The sequence below is a fragment of the Salmo salar genome, chromosome ssa15 (assembly GCF_905237065.1).
Source record: "Salmo salar chromosome ssa15, Ssal_v3.1, whole genome shotgun sequence".
NCBI classification, from domain to species: Eukaryota; Metazoa; Chordata; class Actinopteri; order Salmoniformes; family Salmonidae; genus Salmo; species Salmo salar.
Window position 1 is genome coordinate 58,616,121 of NC_059456.1, and position 21,894 is coordinate 58,638,014.

Below are 21,894 nucleotides of genomic sequence, written 5' to 3' on the forward strand. Positions count from 1 at the left end.
ATTCTATTTAAACTTTTATACTACAAAGTTTAAATATCATAATTTTGGTCATGAAGTCAGTATCTTCCTAAACGTAGATTTGTGACGTTATGTTCCTAGATCCGTTGGATATTTGAGGGTTGGGTATTGATTTCGATCATTCCCACTTGCCCACCACTAGCACGGGCTGGTAATGCCTAGGGAGAATTGTCACGCACCCATCTGCGCTGATTGCGCTCTATCCTGCCTGGGACTTCTTTACTTTTACTAATGTTCTATTAGCGGAAAACACCATTATCGAAAGTGACCGCAAATGCATTTATGCATGTAATGCTTTTATTATAAAGGTGCATGTTTATGGTGAATATTATCTTCCCCAAACGTGAAACTCACACGCTGCTTATGTATCCCGCTTAGGCTCTACATCCCTTGTAAAACGGAAAAAATGTGCTCCATTTTAAGAAGTTATTTGGCCACTTTAGTTGTGATACAAACCTTATTAAAACATGTAGGCCTATGGGCTAGGCTACATAAGGTGTGCGACTATGATTCGAAAAAGTCGGGGGGGGGGGCGTTGTTTCTTATGCTGGGCATCATTCACAAGTGATAATATAAGTGATAGGCTAATATTGTCACCCATCGCACAGTGAGATGGAACCTTCTAATTGATTTCTCAGCTGAAACCAACATGTGAAATGAATGTGTGATACAAGTATAGACTAGTACAGTCATGTCTCTTGATGTGTGTGTTCAGGTGGATCTTATGAAGAACATCAGCAACATCCCTCAGCCCTTCCTGTACACCAGACATGTCCACTTCCTCAACTTCACCAGGTAACTACAGCAGAGCACACCACATATGACAACTGACACAGTGATGCCAAGATCTCAATGGCACACAGAATCACCTAAAACAGTGGAATGTACTGTTCTTACTATGCCTGGACAAAGTTGAATTGAAACTGCTCCTATAGTTTACATTTTCACAAAAGCCTTTACTAATGGATATTAGGAGAGGAAATTTCATTTTATGCACGTCTCCTTATCAACTAGGGCCCACTACTGCCCCACTGTGGAAAACCTACACTGTATAAATGTGTGTCCATCCATCTGCCTCTCTGTCTGTCAGGTTCAGGATAGAGCAGCCCGTCTACATCAACATCATACGGGACCCCATTAACCGTTTCCTCTCCAACTACTTCTTCCGACGTTTCGGGGACTGGAGGGGTGAGCAGAACCACCTCATCCGAACACCAGGGATGAAGGATGATGAGAGATACCTGGTGAGAGTCTTCCTTTATTGATAGAACTGTATCAACTTCTCTCCCTGCCTTTTTCCATCTGTCATGTCGGGGACAACAGCCTAGGCCTTTGCTCTCCTCGCCTTCTTTCCATAAGCAGCATCAGTATGAAGGCTAATGGTCCAGAATATTAATGAAGTCAAGTGTCATTCTGACTTCAACAGTAACTGTATGACTGAGTTATTGGCTTGTACACAGTCCTTCCATGTCTCCATCTGTTTCATTGTTAGTCAGGCAGGGGCGAGTCTAGGATTTTTCTAGTGGGGTGGCAAAGGGGGGGATCAAGAACCAGTAATGGGTGGCCATGGGAAATCAGCAAATTGTGTCACAAATAGCATTGAAAATGTGCTAAAACTACGATGCATTGTGTTGAATAATTGTTTTAACTGTAAATTTGTATATGTCCAAATTTATTCAAATAAATCCATTTGAAATGAACATTCACTTTAGATACATCATCAGTGGTAACTCCCCCTCCAAGGATTAATTTTTTCCCTCCAAAGACTTTTTAGAAAGCTTATTTAGGTCTACTGCATTTCTACACCATTTAAAAGCTCTAAGATGCTATTTGGAGTACAGAAAAAACAAGCAAAAATGTATCACTGTTTTTCTACTCACCATAATGGCATAATTGGTAACTAATCAGGTGAGGCAAAGCATACTGTACTGTATTAGTTACAGCCTTGTGGTATTGAATTTAGGAAGCCCTGAAAGAGTTCCTTGTAGCAGTTCTACAATAAAAAACATAGGTATAGTACTTGAAGATAAAGGGTACGTGATGTGGCATGGGAAGGAAGGGTAACCAATTGTTTGCCCCTTGTGGGCTGTTGCCATCCCTCCCTCCCTACCATTCTTCTATCGTTCCCTTGCTCTCAACCCAGAACTGCCCAGAACTCAATTACAGACTTGACTGAGTTAGACCACATCTGACGGTTAGTTAGAGACCTGAACTCTGTCTCTGTCTCTGTCTCTGTCTGTCTGTGTCGTTTTCCCCCGCAGTAGGCAACTCAATACTCTGTGGTGGTATTTGACGTCTCATGCTTTTGTAATGACATTTACTGCTTTTATTTAATCCTCAAACTGTCGTTCCTATGTGATTTGTGTGCGTTTTTTTGTTGAGTTGAGGTCCCATTTAAGTAAGGTTCAAAAGGTAAGACATGCAGTGTCGTTAAGGGTGGGCTTGATTGGTATAATCTGTGTAGAGATGGAGTCTGTCAGCTAATATGCAATAGGAATTCCCCTTACTGCTCCAATCACTCATGTTTGTGGGTAGACACACACCAGTGCGTTGTCAAAGTCCCTCACAACAACCATAAAACACATTGAGCCAGCAACATTAGCAAACACACATAGTGAAGCGAATGTCATCGTGGCTGGAGTGAGTCTGAGTCTGACTGTTGGTAATTAAGTTCTGCTCAGCGTCCCAGGACTACCGGAGCATGTGAGTTGAGTTATTAAAGTATGCAGCGCAAGAGGCCCCCTCCTACAGTAAAGGGGGACTGCCGCTGTGCTACCCTGGCAGGCTCACCTGAATGTGTGTGTGTGTGTGTGTGTGTGTGTCCTGTTAGCACCTCCTACAGTAAAGGGGGACTGCCGCAGTGCTACCCTGGCAGGCTCACCTGAATGTGTGTGTGTGTGTGTGTGTGTGTGTGTGTGTGTGTGTGTGTGTGTGTGTGTGTGTGTGTTCCTGTTAGCACCCTGGCCTATACGTCCCAGTGTGTGTGTGCTGAGTTGCTACTGTGTCAACACCCTTAGCCAATCCAGTCTGAGCCATAGAATTCAGCAGGGTCTTTCCCCTCTCTTCCCCCTGTAGAGCAGCAGCAGAACAGCAGGCCAGCCTGGCGTACATTAGTCCAGCAGAGCTCTGCTCTGAGACTACAGGAAGTGTCAATGAAAGAACACTGTCAGCTTCCTCAACCAGGCCTTGGCTCTACTAATCCACGTCTTATTGAAACATTCCTGTGGTAGACTTCTTACCTTTTCCATCGGCCCCACTCTCTCTTTACACGCACACACGCACGCACGCATGCACGCACGCACGCACACACACACACACACACACACATACTTATACACACCATCATGTGAACACACGCACATTCTCTCTCTCAGCACAATACAGTCATGTGAACATGCACGCACACACATGCTTTTGTAGTGAGTTGTTTGGCTATGAATCATGTGTACCCCCCCCCCACCCACACACACACAAACTTCAGAGAAGATGCCCTGGCGGACACCCAGCATTGTTCATGTCAAGGCATGCCTTGCCTACGCATTAGATAGTGAAAGAGAAACTTGCTCCCACAGAAACCAGTTGAGAGCGTAGCATGGCATGGCTCCCTGTGTGTGGGGGGACCAGCCAACGTTGCACGTGTAATATCCTGTACGTCCTCTTCCTCTGCCCTCACCTCTCCTTCACAGAAAGGTTTTTGTCTTCTTGTCCACAGTCTGTGATTACAGAGGGAAGGAGATGAGGCCCAGAAGGGGTTTAAGAATTGGGACACAGTTGTCGTGGAAATTCACAGGGACACTCAAAGTCAATCTTAAATGAATAATTGTTTGTCAGCGCGCTGGAGAGTTTCCAACCAACTCATTGTACACATATCAATCAGGAGCTCTGCCTGGGCAGACCCAGCAGTTGTCTGTGTATAGCCGTATATAAAGACATGTTATATTTGCATGATTTAGCATAATTCATTAGTCATTACTGTTTTGTTTTTTTCATTCATGTGACCGACCAATACTGTTTCATAACATTTACATTTACATTTAAGTCATTTAGCAGACGCTCTTATCCAGAGCGACTTACAAAATGGTGCATTCACCTTATGATATCCAGTGGAACAACCACTTTACAATAGTGCATCTAAATCTTTTAAGGGGGGGGTTTAGAAGGATTACTTTATCCTATCATAGGTATTCCTTAAAGAGGTGGGGTTTCAGGTGTCTCCGGAAGGTGGTGATTGACTCCGCTGTCCTGGCGTCGTGAGGGAGCTTGTTCCACCATTGGGGTGCCAGAGCAGCGAACAGTTTTGACTGGGCTGAGCGGGAACTGTGCTTCCTCAGAGGTAGGGGGCCAGCAGGCCAGTGGTGGATGAACGCAGTGCCCTTGTTTGGGTGTAGGGCCTGATCAGAGCCTGAAGGTATGGAGGTGCCGTTCCCTTCACAGCTCCGTAGGCAATCACCATGGTCTTGTAGCGGATGCGAGCTTCAACTGGAAGCCAGTGCAGAGAGCGGAGGAGCGGGGTGACGTGAGAGAACTTGGGAAGGTTGAACACCAGACGGGCTGCGGCGTTCTGGATGAGTTGTAGGGGTTTAATGGCACAGGCAGGGAGCCCAGCCAACAGCGAGTTGCAGTAATCCAGACGGGAGATGACAAGTGCCTGGATTAGGACCTGCGCCGCTTCCTGTGTGAGGCAGGGTCGTACTCTGCGAATGTTGTAGAGCATGAACCTACAGGATCGGGTCACCGCCTTGATGTTAGTGGAGAACGACAGGGTGTTGTCCAGGATCACGCCAAGGTTCTTAGCACTCTGGGAGGAGGACACAAGGGAGTTGTCAACCGTGATGGCGAGATCATGGAACGGGCAGTCCTTCCCCGGGAGGAAGAGCAGCTCCGTCTTGCCGAGGTTCAGCTTGAGCTGGTGATCCATCATCCACACTGATATGTCTGACAGACATGCAGAGATGCGATTCGCCGCCTGGTTATCAGAAGGGGGAAAGGAGAAGATTAATTGTGTGTCGTCTGCATAGCAATGATAGGAGAGACCATGTGAGGATATGACAGAGCCAAGTGACTTGGTGTATAGCGAGAATAGGAGAGGGCCTAGAACAGAGCCCTGGGGGACACCAGTGGTGAGAGCGCATGGTGCGGAGACAGATTCTCGCCACGCCACCTGGTAGGAGCGACCTGTCAGGTAGGACGCAATCCAAGCGTGGGCCGCGCCGGAGATGCCCAACTCGGAGAGGGTGGAGAGGAGGATCTGATGGTTCACAGTATCAAAGGCAGCAGATAGGTCTAGAAGGATGAGAGCAGAGGAGAGAGAGTTAGCTTTAGCAGTGCGGAGAGCCTCCGTGACACAGAGAAGAGCAGTCTCAGTTGAATGCCCAGTCTTGAAACCTGACTGATTAGGATCAAGAAGGTCATTCTGAGAGAGATAGCAGGAGAGCTGGCCAAGGACGGCACGTTCAAGAGTTTTGGAGAGAAAAGAAAGAAGGGATACTGGTCTGTAGTTGTTGACATCGGAGGGATCGAGTGTAGGTTTTTTCAGAAGGGGTGCAACTCTCGCTCTCTTGAAGACGGAAGGGACGTAGCCAGCGGTCAAGGATGAGTTGATGAGCGAGGTGAGGAAGGGGAGAAGGTCTCCGGAAATGGTCTGGAGAAGAGAGGAGGGGATAGGGTCAAGTGGGCAGGTTGTTGGGCGGCCGGCCGTCACAAGACGCGAGATTTCATCTGGAGAGAGAATGGAGAAAGAGGTCAAAGGACAGGGTAGGGCAGTGTGAGCAGGACCAGCGGTGTCGTTTGACTTAGCAAACGAGGATCGTATATCGTCAACCTTCTTTTCAAAATGGTTGACGAAGTCATCCGCAGAGAGGGAGGAGGGGGGAGGGGGAGGAGGATTCAGGAGGGAGGAGAAGGTAGCAAAGAGCTTCCTAGGGTTAGAGGCAGATGCTTGGAATTTAGAGTGGTAGAAAGTGGCTTTAGCAGCAGAGACAGAAGAGGAGAATGTAGAGAGGAGTGAGTGAAAGGATGCCAGGTCCGCAGGGAGGCGAGTTTTCCTCCATTTCCGCTCGGCTGCCCGGAGCCCTGTTCTGTGAGCTCGTAGTGAGTCGTCGAGCCACGGAGCAGGAGGGGAGGACCGAGCCGGCCTGGAGGATAGGGGACAGAGAAAATCAAAGGATGCAGAAAGGGAGGAGAGGAGGGTTGAGGAGGCAGAATCAGGAGATAGGTTGGAGAAGGTTTGAGCAGAGGGAAGAGATGATAGGATGGAAGAGGAGAGAGTAGCAGGAGAGAGAGAGTGAAGGTTGGGACGGCGCAATACCATCCGAGTAGGGGCAGAGTGAGAAGTGTTGGATGAGAGCAAGAGGGAAAAGGATACAAGGTAGTGGTCGGAGATTTGGAGGGGAGTTGCAATGAGATTAGTGGAAGAACAGCATCTAGTAAAGATGAGGTCAAGCGTATTGCCTGCCTTGTGAGTAGGGGGGGAAGGTGAGAGGGTGAGGTCAAAAGAGGAGAGGAGTGGAAAGAAGGAGGCAGAGAGGAATGAGTCAAAGGTAGACGTGGGGAGGTTAAAGTCACCCAGAACTGTGAGAGGTGAGCCATCCTCAGGAAAGGAACTTATCAAGGCGTCAAGCTCATTGATGAACTCTCCAAGGGAACCTGGAGGGCGATAAATGATAAGGATGTTAAGCTTGAAAGGGCTGGTAACTGTGACAGCATGGAATTCAAATGAGGAGATAGACAGATGGGTCAGGGGAGAAAGAGAGAATGTCCACTTGGGAGAGATGAGGATTCCAGTGCCACCACCCCGCTGGCTCGATGCTCTAGGGGTATGCGAGAACACGTGGGCAGACGAAGAGAGAGCAGTAGGAGTAGCAGTGTTATCTGTGGTAATCCATGTTTCCGTCAGCGCCAGGAAATCTAGGGACTGGAGGGTAGCATAGGCTGAGATGAACTCAGCCTTGTTGGCTGCAGACCGGCAGTTCCAGAGGCTGCCGGAGACCTGGAACTCCACGTGGGTCGTGCGCGCTGGGACCACCAGGTTAGAGTGGCAGCGGCCACGCGGTGTGAAGCGTTTGTATGGCCTGTGCAGAGAGGAGAGAACAGGGATAGACAGACACATAGTTGACAAGCTACAGAAGTGTTGTTTCTTGTATTATTGTCTCCTGTGTCTTTAGAGAAGTGTTTCACTTTGATATCCTTTTTCTTCTGTCCTGATTTTCTCTTTCTTTTCTTCTGTTAACTAGATATTCTTTGTTGTTCTTCGTTAGCTAGCTAGCTTCTTCCAAAAAGAGTCCCTAGCAACAATTGACAGACCAACACCTCACAAGGCTTCTTTCTCTCTATGCTGAGACCTTGAACCTGAGATATCTTTCGTTCTCAAAACAAGGTATTGGCGTATTGCCAAATTGCAGCTACTGATAGTGAGGATTTGTACAGTCAGCCACTTGCATGAACACAGAAATTGGTTTATAGAACAGCACATGAATAGAACACAGAAATTAGTATAGCACAAACATTAACATTTCCCTTACACAGTCATTGCTAAAAAATTCCTCCTGTTTGCTGCCACTGGCATTTTCAGAGGCCATTTCATAGAAACAGCAGAGTCAGATAATTAATAGATCACCTCCATGCCTTTATCCTGAGAGAGACAGACAGCGGTCTTAGCCAAAGGGTCTCTTGACAGTAACACAATGCTTGTGTGTTCTGCCAGTGTTCTGGGTTCTCTTCAGTTCTTGTCGTTCATTTGAAGCCTCTTCCAGTTGTTCTGCTGGCTGTTGTCAGTGAACATGTAGGTCCTAGGGATGCACGATATATCGGTGAACATATCGGAATCGGACGATATTAGCTAAAAATGGCAACATCAGTATCGGCCCGATGTCTAGTTTAACGCCGATGTTAAAAACCGATGTCAAAGCTGACATACATACCAATATAACGTAATGACGGCAATAAAATTTGGCACTACAAGTGCATCACAGCATTCCTAACCTAGCCCACAATGTCTGCTGTGTGGATCGAGCAGTCAACAAGTCAAGCAGTCATTTGAAAGAGTAAGAACATTTCAGCGAGACAACTCAGGCGAAATCCATTAACGCCAAGATAATGGAATTCATTGACCTTGACAATCAACCGTTCTCTGTCGTGGGTGATGTTGGCTTTCGCCGACTGGTCGAGCACCGTTACACACTACCAAGTGCGGTATTTTTCAGATGTTGCCCTACCGGAGTTACACAGTAATAGCATCACTGCTATTAGCTTCACGACATAGATACTATGGAATGTGGTTGGGTCTTTCGCGTGTCAAAATTGATACACTAACACTGTCTTATAAATTAGGGTTATTTTAGATGATGACACCTAGATTATGTCATTTTACTATGTTTTTGGGGAAGAACGTTGTTTGCATCCATGGGCTTTTTTTTATGACCAGCACTGTAGGTGTGCAAGACAACTTTACATGCATCATAACATACGTATCGATGAATCTTTGTGACATATGAAATACGAGTGATAGTGTAATAACTACGTAAAAAATGTATGAACGCGTTAAAATATGTGACATGCAGTCATATTCAGGTCCTAATTGGTCAACAAGCTTATTAGACACGTCAAATAGTGTTATTTGACATGTATCTTTTTTGACACGCAAAGACCCAAATGGCGTTCCATAGAAATCCTGGTTGAGAATGAAACGACTTTACAAATGAACAATGAAATAGCACAGCAAGTAAGTGAAAGAAATAGGTTTTGATTATGTCTGCTAATGGGGACATATGTAAATGCCAACAAAATAACTTTTTGGTCAGTGTGAGGTGTGTGTGTGTGTACATTTTATTTAACTAGGCAAGTCAGTTAAGAACAAATTCTTATTTACAATGACGGCCCGGACGACGCTGGGCCAATTGTGCGCCGCCCTATTGGACTCCCAATCACAGCCGGACATGATACAGCCTGGATTCAAACCAGGAACTGTAGTGACACCTTTTGCACTGAGATGCAGTTCCTTAGACCGCTGCGTCCATGTGTGTGTGTTAACTATTTAACTGCACTAGAATGCTTAAAAGACAGCCAAAATGTTAAATATCGGTTATCTGTATGGGTTTTTTTGGCAAGGAAAATATTGGATATCGATATCAGCCAAAAATGTAATATCGGTGCATCACTAGTAGGTACCCAGTCCAAATGCAGAGCAGCAGATATGAGAGACAGTTCAAAGGAAATAGAAAAGGCACTCAGCATTATGTGTGGATTACATTAAAATCAAAGTTTAGCTTGAACTGATATCTTTAGTAATTTAAATGACTGAGAATATTGCTTTCTGTGTTAACAGGTCAGTCAGTCAGAGAGGCTTATGGCCCACTGGTGGGCTACTGAAGAAATTAAATACTCTAAAACTATCATCGACAAAGACAGGAATAGTCGGGTGTCCTTTTCTCTCATATTGCGTTGACTGCAGGGTTTGTGGGTTTAAGAGGAAATATATTATGTTTTTTGGTGGGAGGAATAGAGAGTTTGAGAAATTGAAGAGGGGGGGAGTGCAAGAATGAGCTTGGTCTGGTCTCAAAGCCCCAGTACATCTAGGTTTTATAGCGCTTTCGTTAGTGTTACATCATCGTGGCTTGGCCCCAGTCTGTCCCTGTGTGAATACAGGTGTCCACTCAAAGCTAATGAATGATTAATGAAGCTGATATGTCATGTTTCCTGCAAGGTCTGTGTCTTGGGTTTTGACCTGACTGTACACCAGGTGTCCCAGTATCATTAACACCACAGAACCCCAGACAGGACCAGAGCTGGGTGAGCGGTTGTAGTGTTTAACCCATTACTTCCTGCAACCCTCCGCCCGTTCTGGGCCCCGAGAACACAAGTCCTGGGCCTCTGGTTCTCTCTCTCTCTCTCTCTCTCTCTCTCTCTCTCTCTCTCTCTCTCTCTCTCTCTCTCTCTCTCTCTCTCTCTCTCTCTCTCTCTCTCTCTCTCTCTCTCTCTCTCTCTCTCTCTCTCTCTCTCTCTCTCTCTCTCTCTCTCTCTCTCTCTCTGGCTTAGCTTACCCTCTGTGGTGAGGCGCATAGGCTCCCGCTGATAACTTGACAAATTGCAGTATTCCAAGAAAAGCGTAAGACATTCTCACCTATCAGCATGTAGGCCACAGTGAAATAAACCAACAGAACACTCACAAACAAGACCTCCTGCTTTTTAAAATGATCAACACCCTTTTACCTGTATAGACTGGTACCTGTTTCAACTGAGAAACATTTTTGAAGTGTTTTTATGTGTGTGTTTCTGAGTGTTGTGTTGTCCAGGTCTTGTTGCCGTCTATAAAGCTTACGTCACCTGACATGGGTTTCTCTTGTGTTTGTAGCAGAAAGAAAGAGAGAAAATTGCTTACTTCACTCCTTTATGTGTTTTTAATCTTTCTCTTTCTTTTTTAATTTGGTCTCAGTGGGCCTCCCTCGTTCAGTCCACTGGTTAAACAGAGAAGTAGTTTAGTGTTTCACTGCTACACTCCAGTGGCTCCTATTTTTTCACTGAGGCGGTGGGTTATTTTGACAGGAGGGAGAGAGGATGGTGGAATAGGATTGGGATTTTAGTAGCATGGCCAACATAATGTGGCTAGCTGAGGAGACCAAAGGTTGCCATCGTTTCTGTTTGATTGGTCTGCATTACTAGTCAGTTAACTGTCATCATTCTGGACATAGAATAATAGCATCAACCTCTAACTACATTTTGCTCTTGAGATAACCTACACTCCCAGATGACCTAATATCTGAATTGTAACTTTGTGGATATGAAGCTGCATGTCTTATTTTTAGGCTGTCAGAAAGTGGTTTGGAGCTAGAGTGTCTTTACTAATAATAATCATGAGAAAAGCAGTACAAGTTCCTAAGAGAGAAAAATACTTGGTGAAGGGTTCCCCCTAGTGAGAGTAATGTAGAATTATAGTAAGGCTGAAGATGATTGTCTGACTTTCTGATTGTGTTTCTGATTGGCTGTCTCTTCTGTCTCCCTCCTGTCCAGGACATCAATGTCTGCATCCTGGAGAATTACCCAGAATGTTCCAACCCCAGACTCTTCTACATCATCCCTTATTTCTGTGGACAGCACCCACAGTGCAGGTAAGAAGATCTGTATTGCATCAGAGAATCAGGCTCCAAATTTGGAGTAAAGACATGTTATAATAGTCACACATTGTCCTGGCTGGTATTCATATTTTTGCGACTGGTAATGTTTAGTATATTATTAGTGGTATTAGAATTATCATTGGTTATAATTTTCTCTGGTTTGACAGATATTTTCTTCTGACTGTGTCTGTTGTTCTGTGTGTTTCAGAGAGCCGGGAGTATGGGCTCTGGAGAGGGCCAAGCAGAACGTTCTAGAAAACTTTCTTATTGTGGGGATCCTAGAGGAGCTGGAAGATGTCCTGCTCCTTCTAGAGAGACTGTTACCTCACTACTTTACTGACGTACTCAACATTTACAAGAGCCCAGGTACATACACAAGCACACCCTGGCCTGTAAACACCATGTTACACTGCGTTTAAATAATTCACATTTAAAATAATAGTTAACTCCAAAATCAAAGTTTGTCAGAAGTTTCTTTTCATACCTCAAAAATGGTCTACAGTAAGACAGCATTAGAAGAAAGGATAATTAGAGAAATACTACATCTTCAAATATAAGGAACTGGAACAAAAAAGTACTGAATCAACATGGTTGATAAAACATAAAAGATATAGCACAGAGGACATAGAAGGCGCAGTATGTGTGAATGTATTGTGATGAAAGGTGGGGTGTGTGTTTTTGTGTTTGGAAAAGTGTGGAGTTAAGTGAGTGAAAAAGGTTAGGGGTTGCAAAATCCCAGAGCCCATGTGTGTTTGTGAGCAGGGGTTGTGAGAGAGAGCTTTCAATTTTGTGCAGATATGGGATTTACATTTTAAAATAAATTATTCATATTTATTTATTTACTGTCCTATCATGATGGAATGGTCCCCAACTCTATACCCCAGACACCCACCTGAGAGACCCATACACTAATGCGAAGTCCTTATCTGTTTTATGGGCCAACTGTAAGTAGCCGATATGCAGCCAAATCAGAAAGATGAATGTGGTCAGAGACCTACTAAAGCAGCACAGCCCCCTCAAGATTCTGAGCCTGCTTGGCAGGGTTGGTCCGACAAAGCCCCCTGATGGGAGAGCATAATATACAATGAAATTCTCAAAGCTGCTAATGAGAACCTTGCGGACCTTATACCTAGCCGATGGGGATTCTGGTGGGGTGCCCCCACCCAGGTAGTGGCAGTGCTGGCAACACTAGCTGCAGTAACCCATGGGGAGGGGGTCACACTCAGACAATCAGAGAGGGGGCATATTATTGTGGTCCTGGTGGCACAAAATCATCAAAGGTCTGACTGCACCGAGATGCTTGGGAAAATGGTCACAACGGGGGACCAGCGTGTGTGTGTTTCAGGGGAAGGGGGTGGACCTGATCTCCATCACCTAGGACTTGACAATGGTTCATCAAATCTCCCCATTTTTGCCTGTTTTTGTTTTACTTTTGCATGCCTTCTCTTACAGCTGCAACTGTATATGTATTGGTAAATCAAGTCCTTTCTTGAGTTGGGCTCTGGGATGGAACAGCTGTTGAGCATCTGAGTTTATGGTTGTTTGTAGGGGAAAGGGGTTGAGAATGTATGAGTGTGTGTGTCCCACAAATGTTGCTAGGGAGTAAAGATGTTGGGGACAATATAAGATTAATCACAATAATTGTTTGCTAAAATAATAATTGCTTGCCAAAATGTAAGGTAACAATTACAAATATTAATTGTTAATTATGGAAATTAAGATGAGCAGGATTAAAAAAAAAATTATATATATATATATATATATATATATATATATGTGCAAATATCATGCTATATATCATACAAATTCAGATGGGGGAGATGGAAATGCTTTTGGCTGGATGGGTCCCGGTCTCTCGGGGGCCCAGGGGGACGGGGGTGGTCTGCCAGTCACTGGGATGACAACCCAACTTGGGATGGGGAGGGGTTTTAGCAGGTGGAATAGTAGGGAACAATTGGAGTAGCGATTTACTTAGTAGCGATGCAAATATCATGGTATTTGGGCACTGAATCAAACATATACAAACATATATTATGATAAATAGATTTAGAACTGGTATTTCATTATGGTAAATGGTGAAATAAGTATAGTCAGTTATAATTGTAATGGCTTAGCAGATAAGAAAAGACGGTCAGTATTTACCTGGCTAAAAGATAAGGAATATAATATCTATTGTTTACAGGAAACTCATTCAACTATTTTAGATGAAGTTGTGTGGAGAAGGACAGTGGGGTGTTGAATGTATTTCTCCCATGGGCAAAGAAATTCAAAAGGGGTGATGATATTAATTAACAGTTACTTTGATCCAAATGTGCAAATTGTCCAAACAGATCCTCAAGGTAGATGGATGATTTTAAACATATTATTGAACCATAAACAGATATGGCTCATTAACCTATATGGTCCAAATAATGATGATCTATGCTTCGTTGACAATATATATAATAATTGATCAACCCCACAAGCAATATTAGACTCTATTATTATGGTGGGAGATTATAATATGGTTTTAAATTGCTCCATGGACTGTAAAGGAAATCACACTACAAACTATCACCCTCATGCACTTAAGGAAATCATGAATGTCATGGATTAATGGATACAGTTGAAGTTTACATACTCCTTAGCCAAATACATTTAAACTCAGTTTTTCACAATTCCTAACATTTAATCCTAGTAAAAATTCCCTGTCTTAGGTCAGTTAGGATCACCACTTTATTTTAAGAATGTGAAATGTCAGAATAATAGTAGAGAGAATGATTTATTTCAGCTTTTATTTATTTCATCACATTCCCAGTGGGTTATTAGTTTACATTGACTCAATTATTATTTGGTAGCATTGCCTTTAAATTGTTTAACTCGGGTCAAATGTTTCGGGTAGCCTTCCACAAGCTTCCCACAATAAATTGGGTGAATTTTGGCCCAATCCTCCTGATAGAGCTGGTGTAAATGGGTCAGGTTTGTAGGCCTCGTTGCTTGCACACGCATTTTTCAGTTCTGCCCACAAATGTTCTATAGGATTGAGGTCAGGGCTTTGTGAAGGCCACTCCAATACCTTGACTTTGTTGTCCTTAAGCCATTTTGCCACAACTTTGGAAGTATGCTTGGTGTCATTGTCCATTTGGAAGACTCATTTTCGACCAAGCTTTAACTTCCTGACTGATGTCTTGAGATGTTGTTTCAATATATACACGTAATTTTCCCCCCTCATGATGCCATCTATTTTGTGAAATGCACCAGTCCCTTCTGCAGCAAAGCACCCCCACAACATGATGTTGCCACCCCCGTGCTTCACGGTTGGGATGGTGTTCTTCGGCTTGCAAGCCTCCCCCTTTTCCCTCCAAACATAACGATGGTCATTATGGCCAAACATTTCTATTTTTGTTTCATAAGACCAGAGAGATCAGACATTTCTCCAAAAAATACGATCTTTGTCCCCATGTGCAGTTGCAAACCGTAGTGTGGCTTTTTTTGGCGGTTTTGGAGCAGTGGCTTCTTCCTTGCTGAGCGGCCTTTCAGGTTATGTCGATATATGACTTGTTTTACTGTGGATATAGATACTTTTGTACCGGTTTCCACCAGCATCTTCACAAAGTCCTTTGCTGTTGTTCTGGGATTGATTTGCACTTTTCGCACCAAAGTACGTTCATCTCTAGGAGACAGAACGCATCTCCTTCCTGAGCAGTATGACGGCTGCGTGGTCCCATGGTTTTTATACTTGCGTTCTATTGTTTGTACAGATGAACGTGGTACCTTCAGGCATTTGGAAATTGCTCCCAAGGATGAACCAGCCTTGTGGAGGTCTACAATTTTTTTTCTGAGGTCTTGGCTAATTTTCTTTTGATTTTCCCATGATGTCAAGCAAAGAGGCACTGAGTTTGAATGTAGGCCTTGAAATATCCTGACCCGGTGAGATATACATGGCGGAGGCTCAATCAAGCTAGTCGTCTTGATTATGTAATTCTCTCTGGCACCAAAAGTTAAAAAAGTGTTGATAGGGGACAGAATGCGGTCGGACCATCACATAATTCGCATATGTATTACTCTTACAGAATTTCCACGTGGGCGAGGATATTGGAAATTTTATCAAAGCCTATTGGATAAAAACTTTTTTTACGAGGACAGAAGAATTTATAACTGACATAACATAGATCCCTTTATTGTATGGGACACACTTAAATGTGCCTTTAGAGGCCATGCAATTCAGTACTCATCTCTAAAACAAAAGCAATTTAGGTCGAGTCCATATTAACAAAGGAAATGGAAGGAATCATTTTACAGTTAGATAGCAATAACAACTGTACCATAGAGGCTCAGAATAAGTTAAAGCAAAAACCAAAAGAAATGGAGGAACTTAATCAAGAAAGATCTAGTGTAATATATTATAAAAATAAAGCAAACTGGATGTTTTATGGGAAAAAATACACCAAATATTTTTTTTAATCGTCAACATAGAAATGCTATCAAAAAGAATTTACTGAAACTTTTTACAAATGATGGAGTCACCCATGGTTCACCAAACAATATTTTGAAAGAGGAAGTATAGTACTTTAAGCATATATTTTCGTTTCACCTTCCTCCATCTCCACTAACCGAAGCTAATTGTATGGATTTTTTTCCTATTAATAATGTAAAATTAACAGCTGTACAGAAAGATTACAAAGGAGGAACTTCTTGACGCAATTAAAGCCTTTAAGTCCGGGAAAACTCCAGGGCTGGATGGCATACCAGTGGAGGTGTACCAAACCTTTTTTGATATACCCAGAGGACCGTTAATAGTATGTTTTAGCCACTCCTATATAAATGGTAGATTATCGGACACTCAACAAGGTCTGAAACAGGATCCAAGTGGTAAATATAAAGATCCAGTCAATTAAAAAATTGGAGGCCTCTTACACTTCAGTGTTGTGATGGAAATCTTCTAGCAAAATGCTTAGCACATAGAATTAAAAAGGTTTTGTCGGATATTATTCATCCTAATCAGACAGGTTTTTTACATGGATGATACATTGAAGATAATATAAGACTGAAACAACAGAACACTATAAAATATCTGGGAAGCCAGGCCTGGTATTCATAGCTGACTTTGAAAAGGCATTTAATAAAGTACGACTGGAGTTTATATATAAATGCCTGGAATATTTCAATTTTGGAGAATGTCTTATAAAATGGGTTAAAGTTATGTATAGTAACCCTAGGTGTAAAATGGCTAGACCTCAGAAAGCTTTCAACTGTCAAGAGGAGTAAAACAAGGTTGTCCACTATCAGCACATCTATTTATTATTTCCATTGAAATGTTAGCTGTTAAAATCAGATCCAACAATAATATTAAGGTATTAGAAATCCAGGGCTTAAAAACAAAGGTGTCATTGTACGCTGATGATTCATGTTTTCTTTTAAATCTACAAAAATTGAATCCCTCCACAGCCTCAGAGGATCTAGATACTTTTTCTAACCTCTATGGATTAAAACCAAATGATGATAAGTGTATATCACTAAAAAATACAACTTTTACATTACCGTGTAGTTTACCAATAAAATGATCTGACAGTGATGTGGACAGACTCGGTATACGTATCCCGAAAGAAAGAAATTATCTCACTACAATACATTTGAATAGAAAGTTATCAGAAATAGATAAGATCTTGCTACCATGGAAAGGAAAAGACATGTCTATTTGTGGGAAACAAATCACCCTGATTAACTCTTCAAACATATCACTATTTGCTTATGGTTTTGCCTACACCTAGCGACCTGTTTTTTAAATTATTCAATTTTATTTGGAATGGCAAGGCAGACAAAATTAAAAGGGCCTATTCATATAATGAATATGATTTCAAAGGGCAGAAATTATTAAATATTAAAGCATTAGACCTCTCACTAAAGGCGTCAGTCATACAAAAGTTATACTTAAATCCAAACTGGTTCTCTAGCAAATTAGTAAGAATGTCTCACCCTGTCACTGGTGTAGAGAGGAGTAGGCAGTCGCAGGTTTAGAACTACTGAATTTATTTAAATGTCATTATATATATTTTTTAAATGTAACCTTTATTTAACTAGGCAAGTCAGTTAAGAACAAATTCTTATTTACAATGACGGCCTACCGGGGAACAGTGGGTTAACTGCCTTGTTCAGGGGCAGAACGACAGATTTTTTTCCTTGTCAGCTTGGGGATTCGATCTAGCAACCTTTCGGTTACTGGCCCAATGCTCTAACCACTAGGCTACCTGCCAACCCCCCTTTAAGCACCATAGATCAAAGTGGGACGGAACCCAAATGCTGTTGTGCTTAAAATATATCTTCATGAACAAAAAGGCACAGGGTGAACCCAAAGTGCAAAATTTTAAGTTCTCAGGAAATAGTAAGAGAGATTCCTCTCAGGAAAACAAAAAACATTTACAGTGACCGACAAAGACAAATGGCAGAGGGAGTGTATATACAGTGATAGAGTGGGGATTTTAACCTGGTGTGTGTAATGATGACGAGACAAGTCCGGGGTTGATGAGTGAAGGGCGTTTGCCAGCAGGAGGTTCGGCAGCAGCTAGAAGGCCGGTGATGCTGAACGCCTGAGCTGGACAGGAGGGTGAGCCAAAGCGAAGGCTGCTGTGACACACCCCATGTTCAAGAATGGGCTTTTTCCCTTTATTCAGATTACAGCCGCTCACTTTCGGTTATTTGAAAACGAAATCATCTCAAATATCGTTATTTTTTAACCTCTGGACGGGCTCCGTCCCGCATACGGGACGGACATCCAGCGAAAAAGCCTATCGCCATTTGCATAACAAAATGTAATATATATATTTTTTTCAAATATAGGACTATTTTATATCGCGTTATAGATACACCTCTCCTGAATCGAACCACGTTGTCCGATTTCAAAAAGGCTTTACAGCAAAAGCAAAACATTAGATTATGTTAGAGGAGTATATTGTAAAAGTAGCCACATAGCCATTTTCCGACCAACCACATGCATCACAAATAACCAAAAAAACAGCTAAATGCGGCACTAACCTTTGACAATCTTCATCAGATGACACTCCTAGGACATCATGTTACACAATACATGCATTCTTTTGTTCGATGAAACAGTCCGGTGAAACAGCGCTACAATTTACTAAATTACTATTCAAAAACATTTTTAAAATGTAATATTGTCATTCTAAGATTTATAGATTAGCATCTCTTGAAAGCACCTGCAATGCCAGATTTAAAAATAACTTTACTGGGTAATCACACTTTGCGATAAAAGGGGATGCGATACTCAGAAAAATAGGCTAGCAATACAGGTCAGCGCCATCTTGGAACAATCGCATATCAAATCTAGTCTTGTATACTATTGTCAATAATCCCTTACCTTTGATTATCTTCATCCGAAGGCACTTCCAGGAATCCCAGGTCCACAACAAATGTATTTTCGTTCGAAAAAGTTAATCCTTTATGTCTTCTTGTTAGCGCGTTCTGAAGGCTGCACCAAAAGTACCGTCGTGCGCGGGACTCCTCTCTTACCAAATTTTTTATTTTTTTTATTTAAGTTCGTTCAAACATGTCAAACGTTGTATAACATAAATCTTTAGGGCCTTTTTCAACCAGAGCTCCAATAACATTCAAGGGGGACGATTGCATTGTCTTTCAAAACGTTTCGAAAGGGGAGGGTAGCCAGGGGCGCCGGCGTCATAATGGAGATGGCCCTCCCCATGTGACCACGTTCCACAGACTCTCATTCTGTCAGTTTTCACAGTAGAAGGCTCAAACCACTTTGTAAAGACTGGGGACATCTAGTGGAAGCAATAGGAAGAGCTCAATGAACCATAGCTCACGGTGTGATTTATAGGCAAAGTGATGAAGTTGAGTCCGCAATTCAGAATTCCACATCCTGTTACGATCTGTCTCGGGGTTTTGACTGCCATATGAGTTCTGTTATACTCACAGACACCATTCAAACAGTTTTAGAAACTTTAGGGTGTTTTCTATCCACAAGTATTAATTATATGCATATCCTAGCTTCTGAGTTTGAGTAGGAGGCTGTTTAAAATGGGCATGAATTTTTTTCAAAAATCGCTGTAGCGCCCCCTATCCTAGGCGACCGTCAAGAGGTTAAACAAGCCATAGAAAGTTAGTTGCAATTTCAGTTTAATCCACCAGAAAAGACAGAACAAATAATACAACAAATATTGTGGTTAAACTCAAATATAGTAATTGATTAAAAAATATATATTTGCGCTAAAATAAAAAAAAGGTATAATCTTTGTAAATTATATCATAAATAGGACTGGTTGAGTTATGTCACACATGCAGCTAGCAACTATATGGAAATGTATGCTCTACCAAAAATACAACCAACTAATTGCAGCATTACCACAAAAACGGAAGAGGCAAGTGGAAGGGGGGAAAAGTAAGGAACTTGTCTGTCGGCCCTGCATTAAATGGTGGAAATGGTGGAAAAAAAATAATATATATACCAGTTTCAATTAAAGACCAAACAATTTACAGCTGTGCCATATAGATTGCAAAATAGTTTGGAAGAGATTTTCTATGTACCGATTCCATGGCACACGGTTTATGAATTGACACGCAAAACGACTCCAGATTCAGAACTTAGACTTTTTCTATTTCAATTATTATTCAAAATTCTTGCAACCAATAGAATGTTATATACAGTGGGGCAAAAAAGTATTTAGTAAGCCACCAATTGTGCAAGTTCTCCCATTTAAAAAGATGAGAGAGGCCTGTAATTTTCATCATAGGTACACTTCAACTATGACAGACAAAATGAGAAAAAAAATCCAGAAAATCACATTGTAGGATTTTTTATGAATTTATTTGCAAATTATGGTGGAAAATAAGTATTTGGTCAATAACAAACGTTTATCTCAATACTTTGTTATATACCCTTTGTTGGCAATGACACAGGTCAAATGTTTTCTGTAAGTCTTCACAAGGTTTTCACACACTGTTGCTGGTATTTTGGCCCATTCCTCCATGCAGATCTCCTCTAGAGCAGTGATGTTTTGGGGCTGTCGCTGGGCAACACGGACTTTCAACTCCCTCCAAAGATTTTCTATGGGGTTGAGATCTGGAGACTGGCTAGGCCACTCCAGGACCTTGAAATGCTTCTTACGAAGCCACTCCTTCGTTGCCCGGGCGGTGTGTTTGGGATCATTGTCATGCTGAAAGACCCAGCCACGTTTCATCTTCAATGCCCTTGCTGATGGAAGGAGGTTTTCACTCAAAATCTCATGATACATGGCCCCATTCATTCTTTCCTTTACACAGATCAGTCGTCCTGGTCCCTTTGCAGAAAAACAGCCCCAAAGCATGATGTTTCCACCCCCATGCTTCACAGTAGGTATGGTGTTCTTTGGATGCAACTCAGCATTCTTTGTCCTCCAAACACGACGAGTTGAGTTTTTACCAAAAAGTTCTATTTTGGTTTCATCTGACCATATGACATTCCTCCAATCCTCTTCTGGATCATACAAATGCTCTCTAGCAAACTTCAGACGGGCCTGGACATGTACTGGCTTAAGCAGGGGGACACGTCTGGCACTGCAGGATTTGAGTCCCTGGCGGCGTAGTGTGTTACTGATGGTAGGCTTTGTTACTTTGGTCCCAGCTCTCTGCAGGTCATTCACTAGGTCCCCCCGTGTGGTTCTGAGATTTTTGCTCACTGTTCTTGTAATCATTTTGACCCCACGGGGTGAGATCTTGCATGGAGCCCCAGATCGAGGGAGATTATCAGTGGTCTTGTATGTCTTCCATTTCCTAATAATTGCTCCCACAGTTGATTTCTTCAAACCAAGCTGCTTACCTATTGCAGATTCAGTCTTCCCAGCCTGGTGCAGGTCTACAATTTTGTTTCTGGTGTCCTTTGACAGCTCTTTGGTCTTGGCCATAGTGGAGTTTGGAGTGTGACTGTTTGAGGTTGTGGACAGGTGTCTTTTATACTGATAACAAGTTCAAACAGGTGCCATTCATACAGGTAACGAGTGGAGGACAGAGGAGCCTCTTAAAGAAGAAGTTACCGGTCTGTGAGAGCCAGAAATCTTGCTTGTTTGTAGGTGACCAAATACTTATTTTCCACCATAATTTGCAAATAAATTCATTAAAAATCCTACAATGTGATTTTCTGGATTTTTTTTCTCATTTTGTCTGTCATAGTTGACGTGTACCTATGATGAAAATTACATGCCTCTCTCATCTTTTTAAGTGGGAGAACTTGCACAATTGGTTGCTGACTAAATACTTTTTGCCCCACTGTATATGGGGGATACAATCTTCCCAGCCCTGCACATTTGGTTGCGAGGAGGCAGAGTCATTAGATCATTTATTTTGGTACTGTCCATATGTTGCTCGTTTTTGGTCACAGGTCCAGGAATGGTTGAAGAATTGCAACATTTACCTGGAGCTAACGCTGCAGATAGCAATACTGGGTGATTTGAAAGGTCATAGTCAATCGATCAATAATATAATAATACTTTTAGCAAAAATGTTTATCTTTAATTTATAATCTGTAGAAACTGAGAATAGAAAGGTTCAGAACTTTTGTGAAGCATCACAGCACAGTTTAAAAATATATGGCTGATAGAAATCTGAGATAGGTGAGAGGGGTAGGATGGAGCTGAAGGGTGGGACTAATAACAAGAGAACAAACGTAAAATATACTGTGTCTGTAAAATGTATATAGGTTCAGAACTTTTGTGAAATAGCACAGTTAAAAATATATGGCAAATAGAAATCAAACTGGATGTACATCAGAAATAGAGGAAGG

The 21,894-nt window shown here is 42.4% G+C and overlaps 1 protein-coding gene across 1 annotated transcript in view; it reads left to right on the forward strand.

Annotated features, from left to right (window-relative positions):
• Window positions 1-21,894, forward strand: part of usta (uronyl 2-sulfotransferase a) — a 187,401-nt gene that overhangs the window by 159,000 nt on the left and 6,507 nt on the right. Inside the window, exons 4-7 of the mRNA XM_014145278.2 lie at window positions 734-813; window positions 1,109-1,262; window positions 11,023-11,120; window positions 11,335-11,492. Of these exons, the coding sequence (XP_014000753.2) occupies window positions 734-813; window positions 1,109-1,262; window positions 11,023-11,120; window positions 11,335-11,492 (490 nt within the window). The remainder of the gene's footprint in view (window positions 1-733; window positions 814-1,108; window positions 1,263-11,022; window positions 11,121-11,334; window positions 11,493-21,894) is intronic.